This window comes from Colias eurytheme, chromosome 21 (assembly GCF_061535395.1).
Source record: "Colias eurytheme isolate Ceu_HAF_F1 chromosome 21, ilColEury1 Martin Lab GWU primary, whole genome shotgun sequence".
Taxonomy (NCBI): Eukaryota; Metazoa; Arthropoda; class Insecta; order Lepidoptera; family Pieridae; genus Colias; species Colias eurytheme.
Window position 1 is genome coordinate 349026 of NC_143000.1, and position 23446 is coordinate 372471.

General features: G+C 33.2%; 2 protein-coding genes across 2 annotated transcripts in view; one reads left to right on the forward strand and one right to left on the reverse strand.

The window, feature by feature from the left end:
* The first annotated feature begins 2299 nt into the window (after positions 1-2299).
* LOC149898848 (uncharacterized) lies at positions 2300-4226 on the forward strand. The gene is made up of 2 exons (XM_090114601.1): positions 2300-2320; positions 2599-4226. The coding sequence occupies exons 1-2, from the start codon at positions 2300-2302 to the stop codon at positions 4189-4191; spliced, it is 1614 nt and encodes a 537-aa protein (XP_089970727.1). The 3' UTR covers positions 4192-4226.
* Positions 4227-12559: 8333 nt separating this feature from the next.
* The window catches only part of LOC149898849 (calcium/calmodulin-dependent protein kinase kinase 2), a 62808-nt gene continuing 51921 nt past the window's right edge, over positions 12560-23446 (reverse strand). The window contains exons 6-11 of the mRNA XM_090114533.1: positions 19035-19182; positions 17442-17632; positions 16389-16604; positions 15822-15989; positions 15324-15469; positions 12560-13174 (exon numbers count right to left, since the gene is read on the reverse strand). Of these exons, the coding sequence (XP_089970659.1) occupies positions 13036-13174; positions 15324-15469; positions 15822-15989; positions 16389-16604; positions 17442-17632; positions 19035-19182 (1008 nt within the window). The 3' untranslated portion in view covers positions 12560-13035. The remainder of the gene's footprint in view (positions 13175-15323; positions 15470-15821; positions 15990-16388; positions 16605-17441; positions 17633-19034; positions 19183-23446) is intronic.

Below are 23446 nucleotides of genomic sequence, written 5' to 3' on the forward strand. Positions count from 1 at the left end.
TTGCAAGTAGTCGGTAAACCAAGAGAAGCACACTACAACAGTAGTCGTGTAAGGTACACTGGTTATCATGATAGTTACGGCGCTGGCGACAATAGCTATCAAAGCTATGAATACACAGATCCTCTAGGAAAGAATAATTTCAACTATAAAGAGCATTCAGAACATAGAAGCTCTAGAGACTTTAATAATAAGTTCCCAGAACCAGGCGATGTTGGACGTACGGGTATTGGATTTCAGAAGAGAACTGCTGAAGTCAACGGTATCGTTAGTCCATTGACGAAAGATCTATTGGAAACTGTCGGGAAACCCAAGGATATGTATCGTCCTTTTAATGTTGATTATGACTTGCCTCTGTTCTAATCAATGTTCTTAATGAAGAAATAAATATGTTGTTTTGTAACTGTGCCTTTATTTTCCCTGCGTTACTATTAATCATTGAATTTTTATTATATTTACAAAACATTTTCACATTATATAACTTAGATGTATGCTGTCATTTACTTAAACAATATTCTATATCTGTATCTATCTATAATATAAAAATGAATCCCAAAATGTGTTGGTAAGCGCATAACTTGAGAACGGCTGAACCGATTTCTTTTAGTTAATTATTTTTTTTATTATATTCCTTGAAGTACCTACGAGGATAAGAACCTTATGTAGAGAAAACGTATGACGTATGACGTAAACATGTACCACGGGCGAAGCCGGGGCGGACCGCTAGTATATAATAAAAATGAATCGCTAAATGCCAAATCGCTAAGCGCAAAACTCGGGAACGGCTGAACCGATTTCGTTAATTCTTTTTTTTTATAATATTCCTCGGTTCTTTTGGAGAGAAAACCGCTAGTATGTAAAATAACTTACTTACTTTCACTAATATTAGGCTAGATTTTTCCTAGTAGGTAAGTTAAAAGCAGTAAATGCGGTATTATAACAACAAAATATATTATATTGAATTCCTAATTTTCAGTATCGAATATCAGAAATCACTTGAATTTTAAATTAATCGTCTATAATAATCAAAGCAAAAAAAAAAACATCATTCCCTTTTAAATGAATTTATCATAATATAATTTGATTGAACTAGCTGTAGCACAGTATGAGTTCGAATAAAATTAACAGCTACACAAATTGTGGCAATAAATTATGTACCCTACTGTCACAGTACTGCAATCCCTATATTGTAAATACAGTGTGAAATACAGTGACAGTACTGTGCTACTGTTCTTGTTATGCTTAAAAATTGAATATACTGGTAATCATAGAAATCTAAATAACAAGACACTAGAAGTCGTAAGCGTGCGTGACCTTGTCGCCACTCAGGTGATTTGCACATCACCAGTGCATTCGTCACTGTTCAGTTGCTCTGGAGACGTATGAGTGTATACATGGTATGTTTCAGCAATTCCCATTGCGGAAATTCTTCCACAAGTTGTAGTTATACTTATAAAGGAATAATATTTCATCGGAAAATATTTTTTTTTAGAAATAATGCCGTTTTTCCTTAAAATTATAGAATATTTACAAGTATTACGAGTGTCACCATAGTAATCGAAATAACAATGAATGACACAGTCAACCATTCTTATTATCACGTTTGTTCGTATTGGAGCAAAAAGTCTCATATACTTAGGGATGTTATTCTAAAATAAACCGTAAATTCGTGCGTTAGGATACATATTCAAATGCTTAATTTAATAGATAAGTTAGTTTTCACTAAAATCAAGCTGTCCAATAAAAGGCATAGTTTACTTGTGTGTACTGTTTAGCTTTCGGTTTGAATATTGTGTTGATTTTGGCGACAGCGGTTTTCATACGAATTATGACATTATAGCCCTTCTATGTGTCTTGTTATTTAGATTTCTATGCTGGTAATTTATTAAGCGCATCACACACGGTGAAGATACTATAATATTTTATGTTAAAGAATAAGATAGGTACTGTTAATCTTGGGTTAAAAAATTACGTAACTACTGCACATAATTTTTAAAAATTGAAAATACGTATGATCATCATCGGTAAAGAATAACATCTATATTAAGACCCTATAGTTAATATTCAGAATCGTTACATTATCGATACAAGCGTCATATTTAATATTCAACTAATCGAATGTATTAAGTAATTAAAAATATATTAGGTAATAGAGGCCATTACGCATCCGGACGGTTTTCCCTTTGGTTTTCAATAACTATCATTATTTAATTACTGGGTAATATTTTTATGTAAAACCGAGTCGATTTAGATTATTTTAAATTAGCGGTTTTTAGATAATTTTGTCATTTAACATTTCACCATGGAAGGCAGCATACTACTGGTAAGCATTATATTATTTAATCTAGTTTGATAAAAAGGATTTCCTTTGCTTTGTGATTTGAGATATATGAATATGATAGATTTAAGTAACATTAAAAGGTTTCCTTTATTTACCTTGTATAAGGTCTTCATCGTATATGCTATGTATATACAAAATAATGGCACGTTGAATAAATATTTTATTTCTTATAATTCCCAATGCTTGTGTGTCTTAATTCGTAAATTCAAAACTGTAGGTAATAAGTCAAACTATTCTGACTAGAGATGTTTCATTTCTAGATTTTTGCTTCGTTATGTTTGGCGGTCAACTGCCAGTTCTACAACCACCAACAAAGATCTCCTTTCAGTGGGTTTGAGAGTATCCCACGGTTATTGAGAGGGATATTCTCTCATCATCAGCATCAACAGCCTCCGGGATACATGTACAACCAACCACCTGATATGAATGGTATAGATTCAGATGGCAATGGTATGACTCCAGTATTGATACCGATTAACAATTTGGGATATCCCAATCAAAGGTACCAGTACAATAACAATGGTCCGATGGTAAATCGAGCACCATTTGATAACGACCCACCAAGGAACATTGTACCTAGAGAAGCGCCTCTTACAAGCAGATCACCTACTGTTTCCAGTGAAGAAGATCCTCCCATTCCGGAGACACTTCATTTAAGTTCATCAACTACTACAGAAGCAACAACGACAATAACAGAATCAACAACACCGGCTATAGATATAACGACAACAAGTCCTAATGTGACAGGTTCTGGGAGTAATTCAAATGAATTGCCTGAAGCTGACAAAAATTATTTAAGTAATGACGATACAAATAGTTCACGAAAGAGTTGTAAGAATCACGATTTAGAAAAACAACCGCCACGGAATATAAAGCGGGAAGCTAATACAAATAAAAATGACGGAGAGAAGTTATCAAAAGAATCGGCAATGATTAATAAGCAAACTAAGTCATATCCAATTGTTTATCCAGATCAAGTAAATCAATTCAAGAAGAACGCTGAACAAAAACAAAAATCTAAAGATTTTCCGAATCGTTTCTCAGACGGGCCACAATTATTATATGCTGTTAATATTGCACCTTCGTTAGCATCTCAATATAACAGTGGACCTAATTCGCAACCCGCAACTAATATTCCTAGCCAATCAAATGCTCCGCTTACGAATACACCAAGTTATAACCAAAATACGCAATACACAAATCAACCGACATACGTTTGGCAGAACGCAAACCAACCTTTGACCAACAACATGCCGAGTACAGTCCAGAACACCATTGCCTTGCCCAATGCGAATGGAGGCACAACATTATACTCCGTAGTTAATCTCCCAAGTAATACTTATGTACCAAATCAAGTGCAGTACCCTACAAGTAACATCAATACAGGAAATTATCAAACAGTGACCAATAATGGATCTCCATACTACGTGGTTTCACAACCGAATCAAAATACACAACAACAAAATACAGAGACGGTTATGCCCTACAACAACGCACCTATGACATATACAGTTGGCTATGTATCCAGTAATGGACAGACTATTCTGGTACCAAGTAACGCTCAGGTTTATCAGCTCAGTCCACAGACTAACTATGCTGCAGAGACTAATTATGCTCCAGAGACTAACTATGCTCCAGAGACTAACTATGCTCCAGATACTAATTATGTTCCCGTAACAAATGATCAAAGTAATGTTATGACTGTGGCTGCTCCTAGCAATGCGATAACTCTGCCAGAGAACACAGACACGGTCACTTTATTAAGCTTTAAGGATAAAGCAGACAAGAAACCGAAGGATAAGAAATCAAAGGATGCAGATTATGCAGATAGTCCTGAAATTAAGGCAGACTGAAGACAATGATTCTGTAAATAGTATTAAATGTGAGTGAAACTGTTATTCAAAATAAGTTACATAAATTACTCGTTATAAAAATTGTGTTTTTATTGACATATCTACCTATGCTTTGTATCTATTATTATTCATTCACACAAAAATCATAGTTTACAATTTCTTCTTTATTGAAATAAAATATTTACTTAAAACAGAAATAATATCATCATCTTCAGCATGAATAATAAAACAGTAATATTTTTTATTAAATAGGTAACTGATAATTTTCTGAATAAATCTATAATTTATTATTCATTTATTTCGAACATTATCGTTAAAATATCCGTTTATGTTTTATTGATCTTTTATGTAAAACACGATAAATTATGATTAATTAGTAATTAGTTAAAAATCATCAATTCGTGTCGATTTAACAAGGTTAATTAACGCATTATAACGCTGTTATTCACGTTACATAATTAAAACAAAACAGCCATTTCCCGTAAATAATAACAAAGCAAAATATAAATTATCTTCTCGTAAACACGTGTATATAGTTTTAATCATATCTTATCTTAATCTATACTAATATTATAAAGAGGAAAAGTTTGTAAGTATGTATGTATGTATGTATGTATGTATGTATGTATGGTTTTCACGCAAAAACTACTGGACCGATTTCAAAAATTCTTTCACCATTAGAAAGCTGCATCTTTACTGAGCAACATAGGCTATATTGCATTTTCAAAAAAATTAGAGATCAGGTTACCAAAAATGCAATAATGTAACCCAAGGTGTAAAAAAATCCTCAATAAAACTTCTGTCATCGCGTGCGCTGAGGAATCTATTGAAGATAGAACAAAAAAATGTTCTACGGTATTATAGAATGGATCAATATCTACAAGAAAGTCCGCGATACCATATGTCCATCTTCAGTAGTTATGTTACTACAACAACTTTTTTACGTTTTCAAAGTAAAATGAAGTGCCGACAGTAATCAAACCATGTTATCCATACACATATATTAATCCTTATCCCATTAAATGATGTTTTATTATAGACTGTTTCAATACCAGCAAAATACTTTTTAAATGAAAAGAATTGGATATTCCATTCAAAAGATATAACGAATTTTTAAAAGTGTCAATCTACAGAAAATAGTAGGTATACTGTTCATGCAGGCCGTAGTGCGGGGGTCACGGAGGAATTCTACCAATATGCGTCTTGACGGAACACAGTGGGTTTTTGGTCGGTAGGAATCCGACATAACCCAGAGGCCGTGGGTATCTATGAAAGATTTCCCCACTAAAAAAAAAAAGGCCGTAGTGTGGGACGGGGTAAAGGTGATTTTCATGTGATTAAAAATTAAACCTATAGTCCGACCTATAGTAGACTTTTCACTGTAACGATATCGCTATCTATGCGGGTGAAACCGCAGGGCATTGCTAGTACTATTATAAAGGCGAAAGTTTGTGATGATGTATGGATGTATGGATGTTTGTTACTCTTTCACGTAAAAAGTACTGAACCGATTACAATGAAATTTAGCACACATATAGAGGGTAACTTGGATTAACACATAGGATAGGTTTTATCCCGGAAATCCCACGGGAACGGGAACCATGCGGGTTTTCCTTTGAAAACGCGGGCGAAGCCGCGGGTGGAAATCTAGTTAGTACATATAATATGATTTAATATTAATAAAAATAGTCCACAAAGTCAGAATTTATTTTTATTTTCCGACAATTGTCGGTGTAAATTTGGTCATTTGATTTTGTACGGCATCTGTGTCATATTTCAATACTGCTTTTAATCCATTATTCCGCAACGCCGTACAGAAATCATGGAGACAAGGGGAAAAAATCTCTACCTGTAATTTCGAATTCTCATCTGCACTCAGGTGGACAGCTTACAAGTGACGGCATAGTTATTAAATACATAATAAGATTCAGCAGCAGTAAGTATTAAAATATAAACTTTTGCATGTGTTGAACCTGTTTATTTAGGTACGCAAATAAAACGAACAAATAAGATAAAAATTTATTTAATATTGACTCCGATTCATAAAATTTTACATAACAAAATCGTAATTAGTAATTACAATAAAAACGTTTTCTCCGATATTTACATATCTCTATAATTAAATAATTCTCAAAATACGCATTTGACTGAATTAAAAATACCTTTTAGTTACTTATAAGTACATAAAATTAAACAATCCATTTTTGTAAAATATATAGTACAGGTTTTTTATATTTATTGATTTGAATTTGAGCTTAAATAACTTTATACATTAGCTACTAAATATTAAATAAAAAAATGCAGTTAATTAAGAGGTTTCTAAATAAAACACACAACTGTGTACATTGTAAATGGCACTCTTGATATTCATTGTAGACTTCTTCTCTACATTTAATAAAATAAATTACTACTCTACTTATTGGTTTGATAAAAAATAATTGACTCATGTAACTAAAAGGTATTTTTACAGTCATAGGCAACCACATAAGCCAAAATACTATGCGATCCAACTAAGAATCGAGTCGAGCCCTTTTTAATATTAAAATGTCAAACAAAAGCAAAAAAAAAAACATTGGAATTGAGAAACTCATACTTTTTTTAAGTCGGTTACGATTAAGGTTCTAATACATATTATTAGCGGTTTATTTTGAATGATTATTACAAAAAATAAAACAAAAATTGTTATTGTTCGCTTTTCTTACATAAATTATTGAACTATTTGAAACGTCACAGTCTCTCCTATTCTTCGTTGGATCGCATTATACGCTACTAGAATACAATATAAGCACTATGAGCTATCACAACATTTAAAGGCTGTTCATTGGACCTTCGCTTGCCAAGGATAAAATGCGAAACTAACACTAAGCTTGGACATTTGGGTTCACCCCTGTAAGGTCGAGGAAGGATAGAATACTATGAAATGTAATTGAATGTTTTTATACGATTTTTTGTATTTAAATTGTGATTTTTCTAAAAAAATGTATTTATAAGTCTTGTTTATGTAACAGTGTATGAATCTTATTGGAATCCATTATAATAAAAATACATTATATCTGACGAACTGAACAGCCATTTTAAAATCAAACATGTTAGTCCATTCCTTCATAGTTCCTTGTTAAATATATAGTACCTAATTGGCTTTATTTCAATTACATCGCATAGGTAACTATTATGGTAGATACCATAATAACGACGTTAATAGCAAGGGAGCCATATAATACAAATATTAGAAAGGTAAATCGCAGCTTAGGATTAACATATTTTTATATTAGGTATAGTGAAATTCATTCTATAAATTACCCTTTGCGTTTATGTCCTAGTTTTGGAGCTGAGCTAGAACATTGCTAAAATGCTATCCAAATTTTTCAAATATAAGAATAAAAACAAAAATTCTTGCTTCTACTTTTACTTTATCATTTTCGATTTTTTTTAAATAATAAAATGTGCAATGAAAGCGATTTTTATAGAAAAGTGTAAATTTGACTTTATGTAAGTAGATATATGTATAATTACAAATTTTCTAAAGGAGATTAAAAATCGAAATTCTATGAAATATTATAATGTGGTAGATTTTTTTTCAACGATTACAGTATATTATGCAAAGTGAAACTTAGAAATATTGAATTTATATAATATTTACATATATGATAAATTCGTTCCTGAAGCTATATTTTGTACAAATAATCATTTCTTTAAACATCTAGTAAGAACATAATATACAATATAAATAATTATTTCAAAAAATGTAGACATAATATGTACACAAAGAAAAATATCCGACTGCTACACTATTTTGCTATAGTAACAAAATTTCGGCAGAATTATAATAATTGTCTAAATGTAGGTAATTTTGTGTGTCATATATAATAATGTGTTAAGAGATGCTCTAGCACCAATATTATATTTAATATTATAATTACCCATTTATAAGTCTGTCTACAAAATCGATAAAAATCCCTAAATATTTTTAAAATAAATTTTGTACGTAACGTAACGGCACCAGTCTTGTACAGATTAAGGAAAAAATTGAAGTTTTTTGCAAATTTCTCGTAGGTTTTTTAACTTTATTGGATATTGTTTAGTTATACCTTTAGTTCAATGTTAGTTTAACGTAACCAATGTTAGAAAAAAGATTACAATGCATAAATAATGAAGTTATTTATAAATTAAAAAACCACTTTTTTGCACCAGTGTTGGACAGTGAAAAATCTAATGATGGACACCCAGTTTTGGACAACATCCAGTTATGAACACCCATTTATGGAATGTACCTAATGTCGTTTCTCCAGTTATTTACACTTGGAGAAGACTTATACTTATCAATAGAATCTTGAAAATGATGATTGGAATACAATAAATCGGGGATGTATTTATAAAAAATAGTACTTATTAATTATTTTGCATACTTATAATATTTAAAACAGTCTTAATTTCCATTTTCTAGGCAAAAATTGAACAAATGCATCGTTAAATACGAGTTATGTCCGTTAAGAAACACCAATATGGTTTTTTTCTCATTAAGTTTAATGACCAAACCATAAACCATATTGGTGTTTCATAACAGGGATGAAAAATATAACTAAAAAAAGTACTGCCATTCCATCCATTTTGGGACTTCTTCTTCTTCGTCATATCACTCAAGGGGGTAGATGTTACCCGCTTCACGATGTTCCACCATATCTCTCTGTTTCCTGGCATTCCGCTACACTCGTGAAGTGAATCGCCAATCTGTATCCGCCAGCAGCCTTAATCTGATCGGTCCATCGATATGGATTCCAAATTGTAGCACGAGGCAAAAAGCTTTTTTTTAACTGTTGTCAAGATGGTGTGGATGAAATTTAAGCGTTTGTGCTATATGGTGGTGGAATTTAGCAGCAGACAACGATCCAAACAGTTCATCAGAGAACTCTCTATGATAGATGCGTTACAATACGCATAAGTATGCGACTTCTGTACGCAGTGATAGAGAATGAAGCCGAGAACGAGTCGCACAGCACATAATGACCCATTGTTCTAAAATATATTCTTCATGTTTAGATAGATAATTATTATGTTGTTGGACCCATTAGTGTAATTTTAACAAAAAATATCAATGTCCATTATAGGAACCAAAGCAAATCCAGTCATGGACAATTGTTGTACAATATTGGAACCCTTTGTTTGAAATGGTCGTGATAGGTATATTATTAATCAGAAAGAAAAGACAATACAGAAAAGCGCATGTAATTAATACCTTTAAAAAAAGTTTATTTTCGACATATGTCCATAAATGGATATATCCATATAATTAAATCCAGTTATGGACACTGATGAATTTTATTTAATCAACATAACCTATCATGATACTAAATCGTGTAATATTTCGTACACTTAACTACTATAAATAAAAGTAATATCAAATTTTACTGACATTTATACAAAAATTCTTATAACCAAAATTGTGTCCTCACTTCCTTAAGGATTTTCTTAGTAAAAACGGATTTCTTCGAAACGAGTCGCAGCAACTAAACATAACGTTCTGCCATCTTCAAACATATTGGCCGAATAAGATGAAATGTCGTATTCTGATAGCTTATAAACCAAACATTTATTTTAAGTATTGCCAAATTATATAACGTTAATTTTGGTCTTAATATTTAAATTTAATATTTATTTTGTCCATTACTGGATGCTTGTCCACGACTGGTGCCGTTACCTTACTTATATGATTATTTTTGGGATAAATTGATAAGAATGAATACCAAATAAGTTTACGGAGGGCAGTGGTTTTCGATGTGGTTTTTTTTGGTTAATTTCTAATTAAATATTTGTTTTTAATTTATTTTAGTTAAGTACCATATTGAGCAATAGAATAGTTTTAAGTTTTTTGTATATTCAAGAGAGATAAAAATAAAATGATTTGTAATTTGTAATTATATTCAAGAGAGACTAAAATAAAATGATTTGTAAAAAAAATTGAATATAATAGAGGTCTATAGGTAAGTTTGAATTAAGTTAAAGTTGTTACATAATATATATTGGGATTACATTGGACGAATTTTTTAAGTAAGTATTTTTTTATAAATATATAAAAATCGCTTATTCCTAACAGCTGCTGAGGGCAGGCGAGGGCTTAAGGAAAATTAATAATTTTAAAGTTGGATTTTTATAACTATTAAGGAATAGGAATTTTAATAAAATAATGATTTTTTTTCAAATTCTTCTTATAATATTATCTTCTATTTGAAATTAAATATCAGAATTTGAAATAGCTAATAGGAATATTTTTTATTTTTTTTCATAACTAAAATTTATTGATATTTTTTTAATTTTGACCTCAGTAAGCGATTCTTTAAAAATCTTACATTTATGAATAATATATGAAACGTGCAAGGAATTGTAGGTAAATATATATAGATTTAGTGCTTAAGTGAATAAGTAGAAAGTTATTTACATAGTTATCTACGATACATAGAAAAATAGTTTATCGAGGGTTTAAGATTAATATAATTATTATAGTAGGTACGAGAAAACACCCAATGTTTCATTTTATCTATAAGTACTATTTATTTACTTAATTGTAAATATTGTATTTAGAGCTTACTAAGTATTATTTGTTGCGCGAAACGAAGTAGTTAGGTACTATTTGTGAAAATTGTAATAACAATTTGTGCTAAGCGGCATCAGTTAAAACAAGTTTATTAATTAATTTAACTATATTATTTAAAAAATATATTTATTTATAATGAATAATTAATTATGGTATTGTCACATTGAGGAATACGTATAGAGAGGACACTACGAACAAAATCTGTGCGACAATCGCGGCGTTGCGGGGCGCGCTTGGGGAGTTGGGGCGGCTAGTGAGTCATAGATATATAAGCGATGTTTGAGACGCTTGGCTCTAACTCGTGTTACAAATAGTGTAGTAGCGATGCCCTCTCTAGTACGTAGTACATAGTAACTCAATGTATTGTAAGGTTTTAAATGTGTAGGTTTATTTTGTGTTTAAAATGCGTCTATAAAAACTTAAAACAATATTTTTATAGATATTATATAGTTATCATAGCTATTTGTAATCTTTGGGTGTTTTCTTTAATAATAAGTACAGAAGTAATTAGTCATAATATAATAAAGATATACAACTATTTATAAGTAAAGCTAGGATTTACACTTTTATAAAAATATCAGTGCATAGGTTCGCGTGTAAGAGTTTTTAAAATTACCCTAGTTCTCTTAAATAATCTATTTTTATTAAATTTCCCCCCAAATTTACAAATAAGCAAGCTTTCATTCCTTTTCTTTCATTTGTAATGAAAATTGGTCAATCTTCAAATATAACATATCACTTTTTAAATATACCTACATAGTTTTTAAGAATTTTTACGTTCTGAAATCGAAACATATTTTCAACAATTGATACCATTAAACAAATAATAATAAGTACTAGTGTATTAAGTTTGAATACAATAACAATGTACAAAAAAATATAAACTTGTGCTACGTGAAACAAAACACAATTTTAAAATAGTAAAAAACATAAAACACAATCCATAAAATAATTGATAAGTATAAAAATTAATGAGATGTAGTAATAGAAATAAAATAAAACGGACTTAGTATATATAATAATTAAACTATATTTATTTGTATAATTAAATATTTAAATGTACTTAATATTATACCTTGTACAACTTTATTGAGACAAAAATTAACTTTGTGTTTGTTTTTATGACGAAATAATAACTAGTATTAAAAATTCTAATCCGCCATTAAAGCTATAATTGAATATAATTAAAGAGCGCATTAAATATTTAATATTACAAGATATTAAAGATAAAAATTGAGTCAAATCTTATTCTATAATGCCCACCACAGACTATATTAATGGCGGCGATTTCAATTTCAAATGACTGCTGTCAAAATGTAAAAAAAATGGCAAAAAACTTTACACAACAATTACACAACTTTTCAGTGAAAATTTATCGTATAGGAGCTACCAACGTTGACAAGAGATAATTTTAGTATAGTTGGTTCTTTGATATACTGTTCCTCTTGCTATTTCGGTTAGAGTCCGGGCTGTCTGGCTGGTCGCAGTGGTTGCGTTTATTAGTGCGCATCTTATCTGCACAGGAAAATATCCGTAATTTAAAGTCATTTATTAACGCGTAATTTTTAATCTTTTGCCTTTAGATAGATCCATCAGACATAATTTTTTTTATTGCAAGACGTTCTTTTCGTTGTTAAATAGTTGCCAGACGCAATTTTTTATTTCAAAATCATTAAAATATCATCGAAATAAGTGAAATTCCATCAACATACTACCGCCAGCCAGACAGCCCGGACTCTAACCGAAATAACAAGAGAAACAGTATATCAAAAACCCAACTATACTAAAATGACTTTTTTTTTAAAACGTTAGTAGCTCCCGTACCATTAAATGTGATGTCTTCTACAAACAAAATTATTTGTGAAATACATAATACATTGTTGACTTTATTAACAAAATGAAACTGTAAAATAATACAACACCACTCATGAAATTACGAAGTAAAATAATTCAGACAGTCCAAATTAACTTTAAAATTAAAAAATACCTAAATAAAAACCACGATACATTTATTCAATAAAGAAACACTGCCATTCCTAATAATTCAATTATTATATAACTATCTGTGCCCCGCGGGTTTACATTGCTCCGCTCCTATTGGTCTTAGCGTAATATAGCTTTTCTCAATAAACATGTTATTTCACACTGAAATAATTTTTCTGTAGTTCCCGAAATTAGCGCGTTCAAACCAACAAACTCTTCAGCTTTATAATATTTATATTTAATATAAAAAAGGTTTATTTCTTCAGGTTTGGTCACCGCCTCGTGTTTTGCTGACCGTTCTCTTTGTCGCTCGTTTTGCTGTCGGTACTTGTCTTCATGTCTGTCTGTTTGACTTCTGATTTCTCTTTGGTTTCTTCAACTGAATCTAGGTTGATGTCGAAGGATACTTGCCTGGAAAATATAATATAGACGTGTTAATTATAAATATCGAAGGATTAACATAATAAATGTTTTATATAGTTAGCCTGCTTCGAAATAATTTGATCGTAAAAAATTTACCTACAGATTTAAAATTCTTCAATTTATTAGAAAATTATGCAGTTTATAAAAGTAATCGGTCCAAGTAGATATTTTAAACAATATAATAAAATCCCTGTCAATATAGGAACCAAACTTAATTTCAGAAATTTCTAAAGGTAACCTAAGGCCGCCTTTCCAACTGCAAGAAAACTTCCGCGAGAAATGTCCGACAGTCTGTCTGACTGCAGACAGCAGGTTGCAAGTCAAATTCCACCTGCAAGTAAGAAAGAAAGAAGAAAGAAAGAAAATACGTTTATTCGGCAATCAGTAAGACACAATCATCACAAAACATTAATAAAAGCAAAACAAAAACATACAAAAAAGAAATGGAAAACAATAATAAAATAAAACAAAAAATAAATCAATGTAATATGAAAGTGCCCCCGTATCGCCAAAAAGGACCAAGTTCAGCATGTGCCAGGCATATTATGCCTGGCGCTGGTTTTCAACAAGATCCCTTTAAGATCCGACTCACGGACGTGAGACGACCTAATGATAATAATAATTAAAATAGTGTTTATAATAAGTAAGTAGTGCATTTTGAGTGTATGAAAATCATATATATAAATATCACATATAATTATAAAGTAATATAATAAAATAATACAATAAAACAGATATAGGTACATATATACATTACATTATAAATAAATAAAGCCTTTATTAACAATCTAAATGTTACATTTCTTCTTAAAAACTACTTAAGTACTATTGAACATGTTAGTTTATGAAAGCAACATCATATTAAAATATTATTGTTTGAATTTGACACCGGTTTTTGATTGTCTTGCTCTTTGGCATAGGCTTACATTACATTATACATCATATTAAATTACACGCAGGCCTAAAATAAAGAACATTGTCCAAAGCTACAAACACATCAAATATAATAATAAAATTGTCCCATGCTACAAACACATAAAATATAATAATAAAATTCAGTGAAAGAACAGAACACGAAAACAGAAACAGAAACTGGACACTAGCTTATCCTACGCTGCTCATCGATCAAGTAGTTTTTAAGGTGTTTCTTGAACGTGTTAATATTAACCAATAACCTAATCGGTGGGGGCAAGTCGTTCCATATTTTTGATGCTGCATAGCGGAAGCTGCCTCTAAAAGTAGTCGATCTATGCTGAGGAATAATAAGTGGCTGAGCGCAACTTCTGCACGCAACATCCCGACTATTGGTTGTCCAGTTTAACTTTTCATAAAGGTAAATGGGCGTACGGGTCTTGATGATCCCAAACATAAGAGACGCCAGATGCAATTGGCGCCTTGCCTTTAGCTTGAGAATTCCATGCTTATTTAAGAATGGCGTGACGTGACTGCGAGGTGGAATTGTGTAACAGTAGCGCGTACACGCATTCTGTACTCTTTGTACGAGCCTTTCGGTTCTGGCCATGAGACGTGGACCGTAGACAGTATCACCGTAATTAAGTTTAGATAGAACCAAAGATTCTATCAAACGCACTCGAAGGTCCTCCGACAGGTATGGACGCACTCTATACAAAGTTTTTAAACGGAAAAAACAATTACTAACTGTGTTAGTGATATGTTTCTCATATCTTAGTGGGCTATCTACATAAAGACCTAGATTGCGCGCCTCGTAAACTCTCTGGATTGTCTTACCTACGATTTTAACATCAAAAGGTGGCATAGATGTGATATCAGTATAAAGTAGACTTGCAAGCTGCTGTCAGACAGACTGTCGGATATTTCTTGCGCAAGTTTTCTTGCAGATGGAAACGCGGCCTAAGGATAAAGGTACCGGTAGGCTATTCAATGCCTATTTAACACTTTTAGCAATAAAAAGACGGTTTGCACTCCGGGAGTGCCGGCAGAAGTGAAAACTTGATTATTAACGTTGAGCATGTTTGATATTTTGGAATGGTATCCGTCTTACGCTTTTTCGATCAGGTCACGTGTCCTGACGCGAGTTTAAGATTTTATACCCATTACAGAAAAAGTGCTCAACGCCGCTAAAGAAGTTTTCACTTCAAAAATATAGAAAACTTACTTATCAGTAAGATAATTCCCGGGCGCAGAGAGTGATCGTCCCGCTCTAGATAATGTAGCCCTTGCGCTTGTGCACGAACTGGCCGGACCCGCGCTCGAGTCGCTCGAGTCGCGACGAGATCCTTCGCGACTGCGGAGGAATGGGTTCTGAAATAGAGAGGGTTTTATGTACCATATTTACTTACAAATAAACAAATTATTATTATATGTGAAGAGAAATGTAAATTATTCAGATGCTGATGTAAATACTGATGCCCATACAGATACAGATCGAAATACAATTACTGTACTGTACAGTACCGATCCTGATGGTAACCATGCATACATGCTACTAAAACTAAATATAAAAAAAAATATGAGACTTTCGCACCAATTTTTTCATTGACATCATCAACGTAGATTAGATTTAAGGTAAGTGTCATAGCAACTTTTTAAATACTTACAAAAATTTAAGGCAAAATCTTAATTTTTCCATACTACAAAATTCTCAACAACCAACCTGAAAGCTATGTTTCTTGAGCATAGTTTTAATAAGTATGAGTGTGGAGAGGTTGGGAATCGAAGTGACGACCCTCGCCATGTCCTCGTCAGTGACCTCCACCAGGCGGCAGTTCTCCTGCTCTGAGGGTAAGGGGTCCTTGCCGCAGGAGGTTATCCATTCGTGCTCCTGGAAGGTTTTATTATAAGTTGATGAAAACATAGTTTGAACCTGAAGTCTGTATGTTTTTATGTTCACATAGCTTGATTTGGCATTGAAATAGATAAATTGTTATTACAATGCATTTACATCAAACGAACATAGAGCTAAAGCTAGAGCAAGAGCATTGTTTCGTGATCTTTTAGTGTAAAAGAAATTTCATATTCAGTGTTATTCAGTATTAGAACATTACATAAAATCTTTTCGAACGCACTAAGAACAACGAAAGAATGTTTTACGCCTGTTTACACTAAAATAATTTGACATAGTGGGGATAGAATGAGCATTTGCTCATTTCATGTAAATGGACCGTTAGACAAAAACTCCAATAGTTTTAATATACGGGCGGCTTGATTATAATCCACGCACCTTAATCTCTCGCATAGTCGCTCTACTAACAGGATCTTTATCCAGCATCCTGGCCAGCAGTCTCTTCAATGCCCTGGATAACTGAGGTCTACTAGGAAAAGACAATGGTTCAGATAACACGCGGCGCTGCAGTTCCACTGCACTGGGGGCCGTCCAGGGGACCCGGCCCGTTACCATGGCGTAGAGAGTGACTCCGAGGGACCAGATGTCCGCTGCCTGGAGAAGTTTGTGTACATTATAGGTGTTGTTTTAAAGAATAACCTGAATATAAAATGATTGCGGTAACTTATTGTTTTCAACGGCTAAACAGTGTACATAGTATTCCATGGACCAATAAACTAAGTATTGGTCCATGCATATTCGTATACAGTAGAAAAAGGCTCAGTTTAAAGGTGATATTTCGTGATTGATTTAATGTAAAATTCCACTGCCTTAGTTTTTGTTAGAAAACGAGTTATAAAGAAAACATTTGGTCGACAGGAAACAAAAATACGCAAAGCTGTAATAATCAGACGCGAAATGAAGATCCTTATTATTTCAAGGTAGATAGTAGATGCACATGGTAATACTGTGGTAGATGCCCTATTCTTCTTAATGGGAAACTGCACTTCTAATACGTAATTTTTTATAACTTCACCTAATCGTGCAACAAATCTTTTTTTGCCACAGTAACGTAACATCTTCCAGCAAAAACTTAGCTGAATAACATTCAATGTATAATGCTGCTTTTCCACCAATAATGAGCGAGGATGTGTGGCGAGGATAGGTTTGAAAAAACCAATCATATCGCTTCATTTAGTTTGAAGTTCGATGCGTTTAGCGTAAGCGATATTGATTATTTACAAACACATTCCTCGCTACACATCACACATTATTGGTGGAAAATAACCCTTATCCTGCCCTAAAATGTGCCCTGTATAGTGTTCACCTCTCTAATAGTAGAAAAGAAGCCTTATCCTGCCCTAAAATGTGCCCAGTATAGTGTACGAGATGCCCTAAAATGTGCCCTGTAGAGTGTACGAGATGCCCTACTGTGTGCCCTGTAGTTCTCACCTCGCCAATATAGTTGTCAGTGACGACAGTGGACTCAGGCGCGCGGAAGGCCGGCGTGCCGACCGCGCCCGACAGCTTGCCCGCGCCGGCCAGCTCGCCGCACGCGCCCAGGTCGGCCACTTGCACCCGCCCCTCGCCTAGCAGGAGGTTCGCGGGTTTGATGTCCCGGTGCGCTATGCGCTGGTAGTGTACTGGAAGCGAATTTCCAAAGCCTATATGTACCAGGTGAAAGGTAAGACGTTAGACGAATTTAGACAGGAGCTTCTACTCATGAAACTGAACAACTTTTGTTCTACAACTTTGCTGAATTCGTAAAAAAAAATTGGACTTTGTAAGGAAACTTCGCTAATCAGCTGACCGATTTCCATACAAAGTCAATTTTTTTTTCTACGAATTCAGCAAAGTTGTAGAACAAAAGTGTTTCAGTTTCATGAGAAGAGGCTCCTGTCAAAATGCGTCTGACGTCTTACCAGTCACCCTGTATACTATTTGAGTCACGAGTCGTACTCTAATAGACGAGCTTTTGGTTTATGCATATTACTCGACCAAATCTAATCTATCTCAGTAAAAATCGTGACTCAAATGGATGAGCTTTTGTCGATATATTTTCAAACATTACATTACGAACAAAACCTAGTCGAGTAGTCTTACCGCCATAATTATTAATATCGGTACCAAATTGAATAGATGTGTAGATGTGCTTTTGTTTATGCATAATATGACTCGAATAGAGGCTTCGGATATTCGCGTACTGGAATAAGGAACATGTCACATGACGTTTGAACATTCTGACCGTTACGGTATGGTAATTTCCTGAAATAAGGTATAGAATCGGTGCAGTAACGCAAAATTTGGGGACTTGAACTGAACATTACTCTCATTTGATAATGAGTAACATTTGCCTAAACAGTCCTAATCTTCATACTAATTTAATATTGTTTAATTTTTTTAATAATATTTCAGGAAATTTCCAATTAATAGAGTAAATATGTGATATTATTGTTAGGACAGTAACGGGTTTATGTGGAATATTTTATTCCCATTATTATAGCGGATACCCAGCAACGGATTGTTATTAAAGATAACAATTCTTTCGAACACGAAATTGAACCTTATTAAATTCCTCGTAGAGCAAAAAATTATGTAAAATTATATTATATTCTTCAGTCTTGAATATTTTAAACCTTTATTTTCTTTTCGTAGAAGTTTCAATGCTTTGTTTTACGCTGAACTCGAGAGCAACTTACGTATTTCATTCTTCTTTTTTTAAGTTTTCTTTGAAGAATTATATTTCTAAATTTATGTGGTGAAAAATGTAAAAAATTTAACGTGCTTTATGGTCAACAAATGCGTATGCGAAAGTCTATATATGTAGATAAATCTGTTACTATTAATTTACTGTATTTTGAACTTTGATTATACTTGGCTTGTAGTTTATGTATTAAAACAGCACATAAGCTATAGAAAAACTTGTGGGTATATTCCTGGCTAAAACCGCGTGGCAAAGCTGTTTTACATCTATCGTTATTTCTAGGAAACAACATACTATGTAGGTATTTTTAGTATAGGCTACGTTATGTAAACTATACTCACAATACTCCACCCCAAGGAGAGCATCCCTAAAGTACTTCCTCGCGAGTTCCTCGCTCAGGGGGCTGTCGGTTGGCACGTCGATCACCGGCCCCCCCTCCAGCAGTTGGAATACTAAGTATAATTGGTCCTCTGCTGGGTCGTCTAACACCTGGAAGAAGTTTGCATGTTAGTCATTGCATTAATAACACCAATATTAAGATGTTTTTCAAACTCAAACCCAAACATTTATTTATTCAATTAGACTTCTTCTAGAAGCACTTTTGAATCGTCATTACATATTTTTTTACATTTACCACCGATTCGGAAAGCAGTATCTATGGAGAAGAACTGGCCAGAAACTCCATAGTTTTTCTTTTTATATCATTCCAATTTACAATTTAGGTTTACATAATGTGTAACTACATAATATATCATAATATTATGCCAAAGAACTGTCCTGTTGTTCTTACGCGACAACCCTCCATGGATTTTTATCTTCCATATAATATGTTCCATATATTATTAGGCCATAGGCCATGTTACCATGATGTCTAAAAGCAGTATTATATTATTTCCAGAATGGAAAAGAATAGGCGCTAGATGAGCTGTGTAGAGCTTTCACATATGTTTGAATAATTATGATATCATAACCCCTGGAAGTAAATACACATTTTACGTTTTTTTGGCATATTTTTCGATAATTGCTCACAGATATTATAATTAAATGAAAGTTATGTTATATTGTTTTATGATAGTAATGTTTTACGAATAAATTAGGATAAGCCAGGATCTCGATTGGCATATATTATGTAGATAATATTACCTATGTCCTAATAATAAAGCGCACTGTATGGAAAAATAACAACACCAGTCTGAAAAAAATGGCAAAAAAGCGCTCGAAGAATAAAAATCTTTTTATGTAAGTATTGATTTAAGTAAAAATTATTTAGTATCAACGTGTATGAAGTATGATGTGAAATGAAATAAGTTTATTTATTTTTAATAAGTCTCTCTTATTCTTATCGTCTCAATATGAAAAGCATGTAATTTATACCTATTGTGTGAATTACTAATTCATCTAACCTTGATGTAATATAATAGACCGTGTATAATATTTATAATTAGCTCTAATCGAGAGCTTACATCGATCCGAATAAACCGAGTTGTAATATATTATGAACTTAATATCTAATACCTGGTTTAGTATTATATTATATTATTAATTTATTATCTATGCTAATACTATAATCTACAATAATCATGATAAGCTTTGCGGAATGTATGATCGAAAGCTGATTGGTAATTTGACGGGAATATAGATTCAATTTTTTAATACATTTTTTTAATTGACAAACTTGTATACAATATCAAAGCATGAATAATGAATATACAATAATAATGATAATTTAACCTAACCTGTGTCCCCACGTAAGCCTCCCAAAGGACCGGGTATCTTCCTTCTGGTGGTACCCGTGTATTATGGAGAGAGACATGATAATTTGGAGAGAATAGAGACACATTTTGTTACACACTTTTTTGAAGTGAAAACTTCTTTAGCGGCGTTGAGCACTTTTTCTGTAATGGGTATAAAATCTAACTCGCGTCAGGTCACGTGACCTGATCGAAAAAGCGTGACGGATGGATATCAAACATGCTCAACGTAAATAATCAAGTTTTCACTTCTGCCGGCACTCCCGGAGTGCAACCCGTCTTTTTTTTAATTGATGCCGCGTGTCGGCCAGTTCAAACAGAAGTAACAAAGTCATTGAAATGTCATTCATAACAAAAAAAAAGATGAACCAAATGGTAATTTGGCGGGAACATACATTCCATTTTCAAACATACTTTCTTAATTGACGAATGTTGTTGGCCAGTTCAAACGGGTAATAACGAGGTCTCGTTGTCAACCGACATTAAATATTTATTCTGTGGACCGTGAAGCTAATAAAACTTTTTAAATATGCCATAAATTGTATAAATAATAATGCTTTTAGAGGCACAGACAGCGAGGGAGGTCAGAGGGCGAGGGAGTTATCACGTTTTAAAATAGAGTGGGTGTTAGTGGTGTTCGTATTGGAATAGTATGTATTGTTAAGGTATCTATACAAATATTATAAAGAGGAAAGGTTTGATTTTTTGTTTGTTTGTATGAATTGAATAGGCTCCGAAACTACTTGGCAGATTTGAAAAATTCTTTCACTGTTGGAAAGCTACATCATTTCTGAGTGACATAGGCTAGGTTTTATCCCGGAAATCCCACGGGAACGGGAAATATGCGGGTTTTTTTTTTAAAACGCGGGCGAAGCCGCAGGCGGAAAGCTAGTTTATTATAATAAGCGATTGCTTTGTCCCTTTAATCTCTATTTATTTCTTCTGCGAAAGATTATTCTGAATATAGATAATACATTACATATTTATACTTGACTAACTTCCGCCCGCGGCTTTGCCCGCTTTGTCTAAAACATAATAAATTATATACTAAAACCTTCCTCTTGAATCACTCTATCTATTAAAAAAAACCGCATCAAAATTCGTTGCGTAGTTTTAAAGATTTAAGTATACATAGGGACATAGGGACAGAGAAAGCGACTTTGTTTTATACTATGTAGTGATTACATATTTAAACTAACATTAATTTATAGCTGAAGAGTATGTTTGTTTGAAAGCGCTAATCTCAGGAACTACTGAATCAATTTTAACAATTCTATCACCATTGGATATGTACGTAATCCATCAGTGCGATAGGCTATATTAAGCCGCGTATAAACTAAGCGCGGCAAACCATCGAACATAGGCGCGCGCGGCGGCCGCGCACTATGTAGACGGGATCGCCGCGCGCGGCGACGCGAACATTGCCGCGCTCGAACGTGCCGCGGGGCGATCCGCTCACTGTCGGTTTTTGAGACCGCATCAAAGGAGCTTCAGGCGTTCGCTCGCGCGCCGTGTGGACGGTTTGTATTTTTGGTGATTCGGCTCGCGCGGCGTCTACGTAAAAATGGACAGCGAAAAGTGCCGTTTACTAATACAATTGTATGGCGCTAATGAATTTTTGTGGAACAGCAAATCCTCCCAATACCACAATAAATCGCTGAGGTATGATGTGTGGGTAGAAATCAGTAAGAAAATGGATATACCTATTCCTGACTTGAAAAAGAAAATGACTACACTTTTGGCGTCCTACAGAAGAGATGTTCGTGATGGATCGCCTGCCGCGCGCGGCAACTACGTTCAACTTAAAATATATCTACATATTGGCTCGCGCAGCAAATGAACGTCAACTCTGGTCGAACATTGGCTCGCGCGGCTGCCGCGCTTAATTTATACGCACCTTTATAATACATCGATGTACCACGAACGAAGCGGCTATGAGCCTTAAATTATTTATTTCTTTATCTCTATTACCTTATACCAATGAAACCGTAACTCAATTATAAAATAACAAATCCTCAATCATTCGTATTGTGTTGGGAAATTAGATTCTGTTTGATAATCGGATCTACGTCCCAACTCCCAATGGAGCAAAATTTGCGGTCATATTGTATAAGGTACTCTGATTTCAGGGTTCATAGAAATTTACTGGCTTTGTCACGTTTTTGCTGGAGAGATAATATCAAAGACTTTTTCTAGCTTTCTATCGAGTTCCAAATCGAATTTGCAGGTATTCCTTTACCTATTTAACAGATAAAGTGATATATTTTCTGGAATACTGAAAATTTGTTGTTTATTTAGTTACTATCGTATTTATAATCTATATTCTATGCCAATAGGTATATAAAGCTTAAGAGTTTGTTTGCTTGTTTGCTAGAACGCGCTTATATCATGAATTACTGGTCCGATTTGAAAAATTCTTTCAATGTTATATAGCCCATTTATCGAGGAAGGCTACAGGCTATCTGATATAAATTATAGGAGCAGAGCAATGTGAGAAAAACCGCGGGGCGGAGCGTGTATATTATATAAGTTCTAAAATGACGCATTCATTAAAATTCTATGCTTTCAGGATCACAGAAACTAGAACAGGCTGAAATGCAATACGTCACTTTGATTGTTTGTGAAATAACTAATTAATGGCGAATCGAGTTAGCGTCTCATTTGCAGTGTCGCAGAGTTTCTTGCTAACTCTCGTGAGATGCTCTACATAATATATTAACAGGAAACTTAGATTCGACCTTTGTGTTAATAGGGTTGAGAGGAAAATATAAAAAAAATGTTACTGAAGTCATAATTAGGTATTGCTTACATTTTATGTAAGTTTGAATCAAAGTTTTGACCATAAAACGGCTGACCCGATTTAAAATAATATAAAAATGGACTATAACTATCTTCATACCTCGTTTCAAAATCACATCGTATTTATTTATGTTAGTTATAACACTTTTTAGTGCAATCCGGTAGTACATAAAGCCAGGAGGTATTAAAAAACGATTCAAACA

What these genes read in the sequence shown, in the direction of transcription:
- LOC149898848 (XM_090114601.1), top strand. Translation starts at nt 2,300, where the DNA reads ATGGAAGGCAGCATACTACTG. An exon ending in TGGAAGGCAGCATACTACTG is followed by an intron (nt 2,321 to 2,598) that starts GTAAGCATTATA and finishes TTTCATTTCTAG; the next exon opens with ATTTTTGCTTCGTTATGTTT.